At 41.1% G+C, this 14,584-nt stretch overlaps 1 protein-coding gene across 3 annotated transcripts in view; it reads left to right on the forward strand.

Moving 5' to 3' along the window:
• The window catches only part of ADCY2 (adenylate cyclase 2), a 401,584-nt gene that overhangs the window by 317,859 nt on the left and 69,141 nt on the right, over window positions 1–14,584 (forward strand). For all 3 annotated transcript variants that reach the window (XM_032861855.1, XM_032861856.1, XM_032861854.1), the window contains exon 15: window positions 9,773–9,857. In XM_032861855.1, the coding sequence (XP_032717746.1) occupies window positions 9,773–9,857 (85 nt within the window). The remainder of the gene's footprint in view (window positions 1–9,772; window positions 9,858–14,584) is intronic.

Consider the following 14,584-nt stretch of genomic DNA (forward strand, 5'->3'; position numbering starts at 1 on the left):
GTGCAGGTGTATTTTTGCTGGATTTTTCCTGCCTGCAAATGTGCTTTCTCACCCACATCTGACCACCTGTAAGCAATAAATTGACTGCAGAAAAAAAAAAAAAAAACCTGAAAGGAGAAAGGACCTTGTCTCAAATCAGCCTTTTCCATATACTGTAACAAAACACTTGATTTAAGTGCCAAAGTCAAGAACTATCACTAAAAAGTGTAATTGTTCTCACCTCATGACAGGGAAGAGTCAAGTTTGCTTTTCAGGGAGTATATAAATCAATTATGCTTGTGTGTTAAGAAGAAACAGGTTTGCAGCTAGAATGTTAATTAAAATTTACTCTTCTACACAAACATCTGGGCATGCTTAATGAGCCTGAACACGGTTTTGTTAGAGCCGTCAGGATAAACGGTTATAATTAAGAGCTTTTGGCCAGCCATTACTTTGCCTCATGGTGTTTCTTGTTCCCTGGGATGAGTGGTCCGTCTGAACAAGAACGCCAATGAACTATGAACATGAGAACTGGACAGCCATAAGCTTGAGGTGCTCTGGGTCTAAATCTCGGGCTGTGACATAATGTTCTCAATACCAACTCATATCATCTGCAAATACAGATTAGTTTACTTCCTCCTTTCCAATGTGATGTCTTTTATTGCAATTTCTTGCCTAATTTCCCTGACTAGAAATTGCGGTGTGATTTCAACAGAAGTAGTCACAGCACACATATATTCTTGTTCATGATTTTAGGACAGCGTTCAGTATTTCATCATTAAACGTAATATGACCTGTAGGTTTTTCATGTATGCCTTTATTAGGATAAAGGAAATCCCCCCTTCGAATCTTAGTTTCTTAAGTGTTTTTATAATAAAAGGATGTCAGATTTTATCTAATGCTTCTTCAACAGTTATTGAGATGATCATAAGGGTTTCTTTTCCTTTATTAGTATAGTGTATTATACACTAGTTGGTTTTCAGATATTAAACCAACCTTGCATTTCTCAGATAAATCCCACTTTGTCATGTTATATAATCCTTTTTATATGTGACTAGATTTGGTTTCCTAATAGTTTGTCAGGGTCCTTGTGTCTATATTTATAAGACACATTGGTCTCAGTTTTGTTTTCTTATGAAATCTTTGATGTTGATATGAGGGTGATGCTGGCCTTATAGAATCAGTTAGAAACTGGTCCATCCTTTTGATTTTCTGGAAGATGTTAAAAAGTAGTAAAAATTCTTCTTTACATGTTTTGTAGAATTCACCAGTGAAGCCATTTGGGTGTGAGCTTTTCGTTGCAAGTAATTTTTGGTTTGGGTTTTGTTTTAAATACTGATTTAATCTCTTTTATAGGTGTATTCAGAGATTCTATTTCTTCCTGAGCCTTGTCTGATAGTCATAACTTACTTTATTTTGCATTTAAATTCAATTTAGTTAACTACAGTGTATTATCAATTTCAGGGGTACAATTTAGTGATTCATCAGTTGCATATAACACCCCGTGCTCATTCCATCAAGTGCCCTCTTTAATGTTCATCACCCAGTTATCCCTTCCTCCACCCACTTCCCCTCCAGCAATGCTATTTGTTTCTTATAATTAAGAATTTCTTATAGTTTGCCATCCTCTCCATTTTTATCTTATTTTATTTTTTCTTTCCTTCTATATTCATCTGTTTTGTTTCTTAAATTCCACATATGAGTGAAATCATATGGTATTTGTCTTTCTCTGACTTATTTCACTTAACATAATATACTCTAGTTCATCCATGTCATTGAAAATGGCAAGATTTCATTCTTTTGACAGCTGAGTAATATTCCACTATATATATATATATATATACATACACACACACATTTGTTAGAGCAGTCAGGATAAACGGTTATAATTATATATATATATATATATATATATATATATATATACCATATCTTCCTTATTCATCCATCAGTCCATGGACACTTGGGCTCTTTCCATAACTCTTTTACACTGTTGGTGAAAATGCAAATGGGTGCAGCCATTCTGGAACACAATATGAAGGTTCATCAAAAAACTAAATACAAAATGACCCTATGACCCAGCAATCGAACTACTAGTTATTTACCCAAAGGGCACAAAAATACTAATTCAAAGGGACGCACACACCCCAGTGTTTATAAAAGCATTATCAGTAGCACAAAGGATGCATTTTAATTTTGTTAAGATTTTATGTATTTATTTGAGAGAGAGAACACAAGGAGGGGGAAGGGGGCAGAAGGAGAGGGGAGAAGAAGACTCCCACTGAGCAGGGAGCCTAATGCGGGGCTCGATCTTAGGACCCTGAGTTCATGACCTGAGCCAATGACAAGCACTTAACCAACTGAGCCACCCAGACATTGCCAAGGGATGCATTTTAAGTACAAAAAGAAGCTGGGATAGAATTAAAAGGGTAGAAGACATGTACCATCTAAACAATGTGAGAAGGTTACTGTACATAGAGTAATAACAAAGTAGACATAAGGGAAACAAGTATCAACAAAGACATTAAATAATAATGAAAGAGGCAAATCATCAGGAATGAAATATGCATAATGCCTAAAACAGAGCTATGAAATACATAAAAGGAAAAAATGTTAAAAACCAAAGTGTTTAATAAATCTACAATAACAATTAGATTTTTAGTATCCCTTTTGCTTGCTTATTGTATAAATAAGGATATAGAAAATATGAACAAGATTATGTACTCCTTGAACCTGATATTTGTAGAACACTAACCCAGCTATAAAATACATGTGGTTTTAACTACACATGGAACACAGCCAAAATATATACTAGGCCATAGAAGCATCTTGACATATTTGTAAAGATTGCAGTAAATTTGAAAAGATAAAAAAAAAATCTTACAGTGTGATGTCTAACTACACCAAAATCAAAATAAAAATGAAGAAGAGCAGAATATCTAAAGTATCCCCAAATATTTCAGCGTTAATCTATATGCTTTTGAATAACCTATGAGTCAAATTAAAAGATCACAGGAAAAATTAGAAAATATTTTTAATATCAAAATATAACCTACCCAAAATGTGGGGTATAGCTTGAAACAGTAGTTTAGAAAGAAATTTGTAGCTTTAAAATGCTTACATTAAGAAAGAAGAAAGGGTTAAAATTTGTTGTTGAAGTTTTGATTTAGGAAACCAGAAAAAGATGAGCAAATCAAATAGAAGGGAATAAATACTAAAGAAGGAAGAAATCCATAAAACAATAAATAACCAATACAGAAAATTAATAAAGCAAAAGTTGGTTCTTTGAAAAAGTTTAAAAATTCCTAAACAACTAGCAAGACTGATCAAGAAAGAGAGGTAATCACAGAATCACAGAGCACCGAAACTAATGACATAAGGAATAAAAGGGGATTCACTACAGATCCTACAGACATTAATGGAATAAATAAGGAATATTACGAATTACTCAAGACCAAAAAGATCTATAATTTGCCTGAAATGGGAAAGTTCTTGACTCTACCAAAACTGACACATAATGGGATAGAAAATTTTAATGGGTATATATCCATTAAATTTATTAAATTTTGTCCTTGAAACCTTCTTTCAAAGAAAACTTCCCACCATGGTGATTTATTTGTGAATTCTACAATCACTTTAAGAAAATATTGCCAAATTTCATAATTGTGAGTGGATTAAAATGTCCTATCATGGAAAGAGACTCAAGGATTGAGGCTAAAACCTAAGGCCAACTCTGTACTAGTACAGGAGATCTTGCTAAAATTAAAATACAAGAAAGGTAAAAAATAAGGATGGAAAACAGCTATTCCGGGAAACAACTTACAGGAAAAGGAAATCTTCAGGAATAAAAATTTCTGATGACATGGAATAAAGCGGAAGGCATTCAGCACAAGAAAAAGAAAGACTTGTACAATGGTAGAGTCACCAAGAGGACTTAACAATCGTAAACCTTCACATACTCCAGCATCTCTTTGAAATAAAGAGAAGCCATTAGAATGTTCAAATATATTGACAAACCCACAACCCTAGCCTGAAATATTAATACATTCTAAAATTGACAGACCAAATTGAACCATTAAGTCATCCCACTGGGAATCTGACTAAGTCATCTGGCTCTGACAATAGACATATTTAGGGAATGTGCTTTGTTTCCGGCAAAAAGAAATACATAACATTTTTAGAAATCTGTAAGATACAATAGAAGTAAATCATGTTCATCACACCCTAGGAGAAAAATAAATTGTTAAAGTAGAAATAATAGAGACCACAATCTCTGGTCAAATCTAATAAAATTAGAAGTAACAGGAACAGATCAAAAATAATCTCCTTGTGGAATCTATAAATTAGACTTCCGAATAACTCTTGTATTAAAAGGAAATGGAAGTTGAAATTATAGGCTTTTTAGAGAAGAACAACAACAAGTAACTACAAATCAAAAGCTGTAGTATTTGGCTAAAGCAGTAGTTATAGAAATATTTATGTCCTTAAGTGCATTTATTAGAAAATATAAAAGATTGGCAATAAATAACAATCAAGAAAAAACTTCAAAAGTCTGATCTAGAGAGAAAAAGAAAAAAGACATTAAGGTCAAGAAAACAATGCTTCAAAAATGGAGACTTTTAAAATTAAAAGAATATTATGTAGAATATTTTACATTTGAAAATCTAAATCTAAATTTTCCAGAAAAATTATCAAAATTGACTTAAGAAATAGAGACAATAATCAAGACAGAAATGTGACACATCTGCTCCTAAAAACCAAATCTGGGTCAGGAATACAACCTAATGGGCATAAATCCTGACCACACCACTTAATAGAGGTATGACTTCAGGCAAGTTTTTCAGCTTCTCTGGGCCTCAGTTTCTCCTTGGTAAAATGATGTAATGATAGTAAATGTTATCCATGATTATTGTGAGGATTAAGTGAATTCTACATATAAAGCCTTTAGAATAGTGCTTGGCACAGAGTAATCTATCTTCATATCACCACCATCTTTACCACCATCACCATCATAACCATCATAACCATCATGGTCATTATCACCATCACCATCGCCATCACCATCATCATCATCATCATCATCACCACCATCATCATCATCACCACCATCATCATCATTACCATCACCACCATCACCATCACACCATCAGTGTCAACACCATCACCATCACCACCATCATTGTCACTATCACCATCATTGTCGCCATCACCACCACCAGCCTTACCATTATCATCAAGATCATCACCATCACCATGACCACCATCACTCTCATCAGATGGTTTTACAGTTGATATTTACCAAACCTTCTAGAAGAGACCACTTATGTGTTATTGAAACAGTTTTGGACCTAAGAAAAAAATGTAATGTTTCTAAACTCAATCTGATGAAGCCAATATTACCTTGATACCAGAAAGGACCAGGCAGCACAGAATCAGAGAAAGCCTATCAGAGCTGTCCTGTAAAAATGGGTAAGAAAGCTGACAAACACAAATTCAGCAGATGAGTTACCTTGTCCCTCTTCAGTCGTAAGAGTGCACCAGGCCTCCCTTCCTCTGAGTTGTTGACTGTTTCATACTCCCCTCCCCCCACACTGACTGGCTAACCAAGAGGCTCTGAAATTATGTGTTGGGGAGATAGGAGACTGGTGGCTTCTGAACAGAGACTGAGGACTGGAGTGCTGTCTGAAAGGAGGATATTCTAGGGAAGGGAAGTAAGGACATATGGTGCTTACCTCCACTGCACTGTAAGCAGCTCAAAGCAGGTATGACACCTTATTTGTCTATCATTATAGCCTAGCATGGGACGAGGTATACTTGGTGTATATACACCTGTCTACCAGAGACTTAGCATTACTCATGAAATGTGAACAAATGTCATTATCTGGCTAGGTACTTGAAAGCACTGGAATTCACTCTAGCAGATAACTCGGTGCCCAGTGCACCACTGAGTCAGGCTCAGTTTTGGGTTTGAAGCCAAGCTTTTGTTGACCTTGAGTGATGTGTAAATCATCGCATAATAGAGGAGGTATTTGAGGGTGTGAGCACAGTGGAACCTTCCCATCATGATGGCCACAGGTACTGGTATCTGTTTTGTTTCCCTTGCTGTGGACTCACAGCCGTGCACGCATGTTGCTGAGTTCCATCTGAACCTTCCATGCATCAATACTCAGTGTCACTGCTCTGTTCTCTGTGCCAATTCTTCTGTCTCCTCAGTGTCTCTGGCCAACCTCATGGGTAGAAGGTTCTGCTGCAGTCTGAGACACCACCTGACCTCTCCTTGAATGTCTCATTTGAATTTCATCTTTTTTTTTTTTTAATTCTTTTGGCTTCAACACTCAGGATGGCAGCTTTTATTCCTTTTTTTTTTATTTTTTTTCAGTGTTCCAGAATTCATTGCTTATGCACCGCACCCAGTGCTCCATGCAACACCTGCCCTCCATAATACCCACCACCAGCCTCACTCAACCTCCCACCCCCTGTCCTTCCAAAACCCTCAGATTGTTTTTCAGAGTCCATAGTCTCTCATGGTTAGTCTCTGTCTCCAATTTCCCCCAACTCCCTTCTCCTCTCCATCTCCCCATGTCCTCCATGTTATTTGTTATGATCCACAAATAAGCGAAATCATATGATAATTGATTCTCTCTTCTTCACTTATTTCACTCAGCATAATCTCTTCCAGTCCTGTTCATGTTGATACAAAAGTTGGGTAATCATCCCTTCTGATGGAGGCATAGTACTCCATAGTGTATATGGACCACATCTTCCTTATCCATTCGTCCGTTGAAGGGTATCTTGGTTCTTTCCACAGTGTGGCGACTGTGGCCATTGCTGCTGTGAACATTGGGGTACAGATGGCCCTTCTTTTCACTACATCTGTATCTTTGGGGTAAATACCCGGTAGTGCAATTGCAGGGTCATAGGGTAACTCTATTTTTAATTTCTTAAGGAATCTCCACACTGTTTTCCAAAGTGGCTGCACAAACTTGCGTGCCCACCAACAGTGTAAGAGGGTTGCCCTTCCCCCACATCCTCTCCAACACACGTTATTTACTGTCTTGTTAATTTTGGCCATTCTAACTGGTGTAAGGTAGTATCTCAAAGTGATGATGAACATTTTTTCATGTGTCTGTTAGCCATTTGTATGTGTTCATTGGAGAAGTGTCTGTTCATGTCTTCTGCCCATTTTTTGACATGATTATCTGTTTTGTGTGTGTTGAGTTTGAGGAGTTCTTTATAGATCCTGGATATCGGCCCTTTGTCTGTACTGTCACTTGCGAATATCTTCTCCCATTCTGTTGGTTGCCTCTTTGTTTTGTTGACTGCTTCCTTTGCTGTGCAGAAGCTTTTGCTCTTGATGAAGTCCCAAGAATTCATTTTCGCTTTTGTTTCCTTTGCCTTTGGAGACATATCTTGAAAGAAGTTGCCGATGTCAAAGAGGTTATTGCCTGTGTTCTCCTCTAGGATTCTGATGGATTCCTGTCTCATGTTGAGGTCTTTTATCCATTTCAAGTTTATCTTTGTGTATGGTGTAAGAGAATGGTTGAGTTTCATTCTTCTACACATAGCTGTCCAATTTTCCCAACACCATTTATTGAAGAGAGTGTCTGTTTTCCACTGGATATTTTTTCCTGCTTTGTCGAAGATTATTTGACCATAGAGCTGGGGGTCCATATCTATCCATATCCATATCTCTACTCTGTTGCACTGGTCTATGTGACTATTTTTATGCCAGTACCGTGCTGTCTTGGTGATCACAGCTTTGTAATAAAGCTTGAAATCAGGCAACATGATGCCGCCAGTTTTGTTTTTCTTTTTCAACGTTTCCTTAGCAATTCGGGGTCTCTTCTGATTCCATGCAAATTTTAGGATTGTTTGCTCCAGCTCTTTGAAAAATGCCAGTGGAATTTTGATCGGAATGGCACTGAAAGTATGGATTGCTCTAGGCAGTATAAACATTTTGACAATGTTTATTTTTCTGATCCATGAGCATGGAATGCTCTTCCAAATTTTTGTGTCTTTTTCAATCTCTTTCATGAGTGTTCTGTAGTTCCTTGAGTACAGTTCCTTTACCTCTTTGGTTAGGTTTATTCCCAGGTATCTTATGGAGAATCAACAACAAATTAAGCCAACTCCACACACAAGAAGGGAAATAATCAAGATCAGAACAGGGGCCAATGAGATAGAAACTAGAGATAAAGTAGAACGCATCAATGGAACTAGAAGCTGGTTTTTTGAAAGAATCAATAAGAATGATAAACCATTGGCCAAACTAATCCAAAAGAAAAGAGAGAAGACACAAATTAATAAAATTATGAAGGAAAAGGGAGAGTTCATGACTAACACCAAGGAAATAGAAACAATCATCAGACGTTATTATCAACAGTTATATGCCAATAAGCTAAGAAACCTAGATGAAATGGATGCATTCCTGGAAAACTATAAACTTCCGAAACTGAATCAGGAAGAAATTGACAACCTGAATAGACCAATATCTAGTAATGAGATTGAAGCAGTGATCAAAAACCTCCCAAAAAACAAGAGCCCAGGACCTGACAGATTCCCTGGGAATTCTACCAAACTTTCAAAGAAGAAATAATACCTGTTCTCCTGGAGCTGTTTCAAAAAATTGAAGCAGGAGGAAAACTTCTGGACTCTTTTTATGAAGCCAGCATTACTCTAATCCCCAAACCAGGCAAAGACCCCACCAAAAAGGAGAATTTCAGACCAATATCCCTGATGAATATGGATGCTAAGATTCTCAACAAGATCCTAGCTAGTAGGATCCAACAGAACAGAAAAGGAAATTAGATAATCGGTTCCATTTACTATAGCACCAAGAACCATAAGATGAATTTCATCTTTGATTTTTCATTGTGGTCCAGCTCTTTTAATACCCCTGAATACTATCTTTGGAGTAAATGAGGATTTAAGAGGCTTTGAACTTTTTAATGATTTAAAAGGTGTTTCTTGGTGCCTGGGTGGCTCAGTCGCTTAAGCCTCTGACTCTTGAGTTTGGTTCAGGTTATGATCTCAGGGATGTGAGACTGAGCCCTGCATTGGTTTCAGTGCTCAGTGGGGAGTCTGCTCGAGAGTCTCTCTCACTCTCTGTCTCTCAGAAATGAATAAATAAATCTCCAAAAAACTAAAAATAAAAAATAAAGGATGTCTCAGAGAGGCGTGCACTTCTTTTAGTGCTTTTTATCTACCTACAACCTGTCGGTGGCAGAATTGTAACTCAGCATTTCACGGGCTCATAGGAGGAAGCAACACGCAAGTGTTCATCAGCTTGGGCAAGAACGTGAAGGCCGTGGTCCCTGAAGTGTTTGGGGAACCTCAGTAAACATTTAGCTGCGTGATTGCTGAAGGAAGTGGAATCTGGCTGGGTTGTCTTGGGGAGGGCAAGGACTCAGTGTTTCCTGAGTGAGCAGGGGTAAGGATGGGCCAGGAGGTCCTTCGGGGCATCAGATGAGGCTGCTCCCCCGGGGAAGAGGCTGGGCCCAGGCATCAAAACGCTGTTGCATGAGAGAGTCCAAAAAAGATGGTTTTTTGCTTTCACAAGGACCGGTGTTTCTAGGGCAATTTTGATGAATCAGCAAGGTGACAGACACAATTGCGACACACTTTTCTCTGGATGTGTTTTTGGTTTCAGCTCCAGTTTCATTTTTCAAAAGGTGAGTGAGGAACGAAGTCCTCATTACCTTAAGTCCCAGTGAAGCCCAGGGTGTTCCTGGTGGCTTTCCAGAATAATGGAACTACCCCCACACTCACCTGTTCCTTTTTGCTTCCCTGGTAGAACGTCCGTCCTGGGGATCTCCTTCGGAGCTGCATTTCTCGTGCTCGCCTTCACCCTCTTCATCTGCTTTGCTGGACAGCTTTTGGTAGGTACTTCAAATATGGAACTTCTGAAAACTGTGCTCGTTGGGTGAAAACTGATTTCTTGCTTGAAACAGGGGAGCTGAGTGATTTGCCGTTTCAGGAGCTCACAGATCCCCGTCAACAGCCGGCATGCTTCACGTCAGCGGCCCGGGATGTCAACTCACGCAGCTTGGGCACCGCCGAGACACTAAACTTGAGGATTGTTTCACGTGTTGGCTGTCACACTGTAAAACTACATTCATGGTTACTTTTTTCTGTCACCACTTTGTGTACTCTCTGACTTTTCGGAGTATTATAGCAGTAAGCACTAGTATAATAGGATTTTTCTGTACGGGGGAATTAAAATTTTTTTTAAAGATTTTTATTTATTTATTTGACAGACAGAGATCACAAGCAGACAGAGAGGCAGGCAGAGAGAGAGAGGAGGAAGCAGGCTCCCCGCTGAGCAGAGAGCCCATTGCAGGGCTTGATCCCAGGACCCTGAGATCATGACCTGAGCCGAAGGCAGAGGCTTTAACCCACTGAGCCAGCCAGGTGCTCCCGGGGGAATTAAAATTTAAACCAAATATGTGTTTTATATCCATTTTCAAGATACACAATTTTGGAACATATGAAAATGTAAATATAAAAACGCAAAAATAGGTTTTGTTAGTGTTTTCATTTAAAGCAATCATTGCAAGCTGTTATGGTTCAAGTGCTAGTTCAGGAGGTAAGAATCAAAAATCTAAGTATTCTTGAGGCCAAAGCAAGTGGCTCCATGAGAGCATCATAAGAAAGCCAACAATGAGACAGAAGTCCAAAAAGACAGTGCTTTCTCTTGTGTGGAAATAAGAGAGAGCACTCTGAGCGAGGTCCCAAGCATCAGATACATTCTAGTCTGATGTGTAGAAATCTTTTAGCCAAAATGTGCTAAGATTTCAGAATATGTCTCTGCCTCTCAACAATAGACACCGTATATGGTCTCTGCCTCATACCTTTGCAAACCAATGGGGGGGGGTTGTTTGCTAGATTATAGTTTAGATGTTTCAAATCAGATTGGAAACTCCTCCCAAAGTGGCACCATGGTTTCTAATTTCCAGGATGCACAGGTGGCATCTCAACTTTCTTTAAATCCCCTGAAAACTATAAGATTGTAGATATTGCCCCATGGGAATCTTTGTCAAGTTTCTGAAACGCTTAACTACAAAGAAGTCTGGTTCTCCAGGTTCACATTTTCCTTACGTGGAAAAGCACATAGGCTTTTTTCAGAAGGTGAGTGAGGAACGAAGTCCTCATTACCTTAAGTCCTAATGAAGCCCAGGGTGTTCCTGGTGGCTTTCCAGAATGATGGAAACTACCCGCACACTAACCTGTTCCTTTTTGCTTCCCCCCGTCATTTCCTCCCCTCTCTGCTTCCTGGCCCCCAGAAGGCTTCTGCAGCCCATCTCTCAGGTTTCAGAACAAGAACTTTCCTTTGTGGTCCCACTGGAAATCCAAGCCTCGTTCTGCTTACAGCAGCTTCTGTCATTGTGCCGAAATGGCCCCATTTCTCATTTGCTGTTCCAAGGAATCCAGTCTTCAGGGTCGGGGGAACATAGTGTGTTTTTAAGGTTTCAAGCTGACTTTTTTCTTTCCACTAAATTGCTATGGAAAAGAAACAGAGAAGTGGGGGGTGGTGCAGGGCTGGAAAAAGGATCTCCAGGGCAACTTTGTTGCTTTGAGAGAATGCTTCTGTTCTTACGTAATGTCTCTCCTCTCAGCCTGGGTGTAATCCAGCCAACCTCGCACCACTCCTTGTCTCTCCCTGGCCCACCCTATGGTGCTTCGGGGCCATCAGGATCCCACACCCACAGTGCCTGGTTCCTCCTCCTCTCAGGGGCTTCCTAAGACCCTGATACCCACACACCAGATGCTAGGGAATCTGTAACTCTGTGTTACCTTCTGGGAAAATTTCAGTGCTGGGAGTGAACGGGTGCCTGCCTCCTCCTCAAAAGAAGGCTAGGTTTGGCAGAAGTGGTCTGGAAGCCTAGGCTTGAGGACCTGTGTTTCTGACCTTGAATTAGCAAGATTAGTGAATGAGTCTCTCCCCACTCCCACCACTGACTGGCTGTAATCCTTGGTCAAGTGGAAATCCTGGTCAAATTCAAGGGATTCTTCTCATTCTCGTAAGAGGTTCTTTGTAGTGTTTAAAGGATTCTGTAAGGACTTTTTTATAACTGTCAACATCAAAGAAATTAAGGCACAACCAATGTCAAAAGGCTTTCAGTGTGCTTTCTATTCTATCTTCCAAATTCAATCAAAAGTGCGGTGCATCACAGATAGTCTTAGTGATCACGGAGAACTATCATGACATCCTAACTGCTCATCCCCTAGCCTCCTGAAAACCTGCCAAATGTAGGAAGTGTTCCTATGATTTCATTTATTTTTGGATTAAATACTGAGTTTCTGAAAGTGTATTTAATATCCCAGAAATATTAATGCCCTTCATATCCTCCCATTAACATAAGTTAGCTTAAATGCCAGAGGCAACATTGATGCTAATATTCAAGTAAAATCCTTCGATAAAGGAGGTCAAGAAAAGGTAAGCCTGATGGAGAATTTTCCTCCAAGAGCTTTACCTTTGTCCCCCTGGGGACCTGCCTGCCATTGACTTGTCATTATTGCACAGCTGGGTTTGATTTAAAAGAGAGAGAGAGAGAGAGAGAGAGAGACCCAGATTAAAATGGGCAAAAAATAAGAGTGATCATGAAGTGCAGGTTTTTTTTTTTCTTTTGCTAGAAAAATCAGACATATAGTTGTTCAGTGTGAGAAAAAAGTCAGGAAATGTATTTGTTACCACATTCCTGCAATGAGAAGCCTGGAGCACACACGCCTTTATGCCTTTATCTGCCTCCCCCTGCCCCCCTCCCCCGCTCCACTCCCCCACCTTCCCTGCCCTAGCGGCTCCCTGGAAGCTCCCCCTGCCCATGGTGCTCACTTCAGCCTGTGGGTGGGCCCTGCAACCGCCTGCCTTCTAGAAGCTTTCTCAGAAACCCACCAGCCCCTGCAATGGGCCCTCCCTCCAGCACCGTGGAGCTTAGGATCTGTGCCGTATAATTCAGCACGTGATTATGTAACAATGTAATTGACTCCCCCTCTTTTTTTTTTTTTTTTTTTTTTTGTTCAGTGTAACTGTTGTTTCCCCATACACAGAGTGTGTTTTCGGAGACAAGAATTGTTCCCTGCACTGGCTTTCTGTCCCCCAGTGAAGCCAGTGTTTCATAAGCATGCACTGAGGAAACACTGCTGCACTCGTGTCATCTCATGAGGTCCCCTCCACCGAGTCCACTCATCCGCTCTGCACACTCCTTCCCCTGCCTCCCCACCACCACTCCTGCCTCCCCAACACCACCCCTGCTCCCCAACACTACCCCTATATCCCCAATACCACCCCTGCCTCCCCAACGCCACCCCTGCCTCCCCAACACCAGGCCCGCCTCCCCAACGCCACCCCTGCTCTCACACACCACCCCTGCTCCCCAACACCACCCCTGAGGCAGTTAGGTGACCTGGTGGCATAGGAATCCTCTTCAGATGCCGTAGCGTGGGCCCAGGTCCTGCAAGCGGACAGATGCGCATAGCGCCGGTGAGCGGGTGACCCTTGTCGCACCACAATGACACACCATCTCACACATGCTACTATTCCTTGACTCCAATCTGCTTCGACTTGTCTCCTCGGTTGGAACTAGTCTCCTGGCCTTGCCCAGCCAACTCGGCAGAGCCCCCCCGTTGTCACCACCCACGTCACTCGTGCCTGCCGGTGGCAATTCCCTTTTGTATTCTCACCTGTGATCTTCTCAAGAGCAAGCGTGCTCGCAAGGTCGCTGCGGCCCCGTTTTGTTCATTGTAGTACTGCAGGCACTTGAGATACAAGATACGTATTCCACCTCGGGACACCAGAGGGAATGTTGGGGTGCACCAGCGGCAGCCTGCCGGCACTGCTGTGCAGAACACGTCTGGCCCTCATCCTCGCCCCCGGGGTTGACTTCTTCCGAGCGCGTGGCTCTGAGTTCAGCCCCGGTCGCCAAGCCAATGCCAAGGCTGCTAGACTGCTGGCCTGACGGCATCGTGGCCTGTCCCCGTCCTCCCTTGTCAGGTGTCCGCAGGCACCGTGGCATCCGCACCTTCCTGAGGTTAGCATTTCTGAGTGGCAGACCTTGAGAGCGGACAGGAAACCCACAGATGGCCTTATCCAGCCCCGCATTTTGTGACGAGAGGTGCCCAGCTCTGGAGGCGCTGCCCGCTTCAGCAGTTTCCACTTGCAGTCATGTAGGGGGAATGTTTTGGAAGGCGTCAGACTGTGTGTGGAGAGAGTCACTAGCAGGTGAGCGCCCAGCGCTAGGATGTCCACGTTCATGGTCATGGGCATGCGTGGCACGGAGGATGCCTTGCACTGATGGCCAAGCCATCCACTGGTCGAAATCACATTGGAGAGTCAAGACACCTCACAGAGAGTCTCATTCGTATTTCCCTCTGGTCTAGGTTCCTGACACGCATTATTCAGCTGTTGGCCCAGTTTATTTTAAAACTGGATGCTGGGGAAGGTACAGCTTCATCTTAAAAGACTTTTGGTAAGATGGGGGGAAATTTTAATTTATGAGTGAATTTAGACACTAAATTATTCTAGTAAGAAAGTCCCTCTCATAATCATACTTTGCAGAATGTTTTCACATATAGGAGAATCCTACAAATAAGAAAATCTATTCTTTTC

Source organism: Lontra canadensis, unplaced genomic scaffold, assembly GCF_010015895.1.
Source record: "Lontra canadensis isolate GAN:19392208 unplaced genomic scaffold, GSC_riverotter_1.0 scaffold22, whole genome shotgun sequence".
NCBI lineage: Eukaryota > Metazoa > Chordata > Mammalia > Carnivora > Mustelidae > Lontra > Lontra canadensis.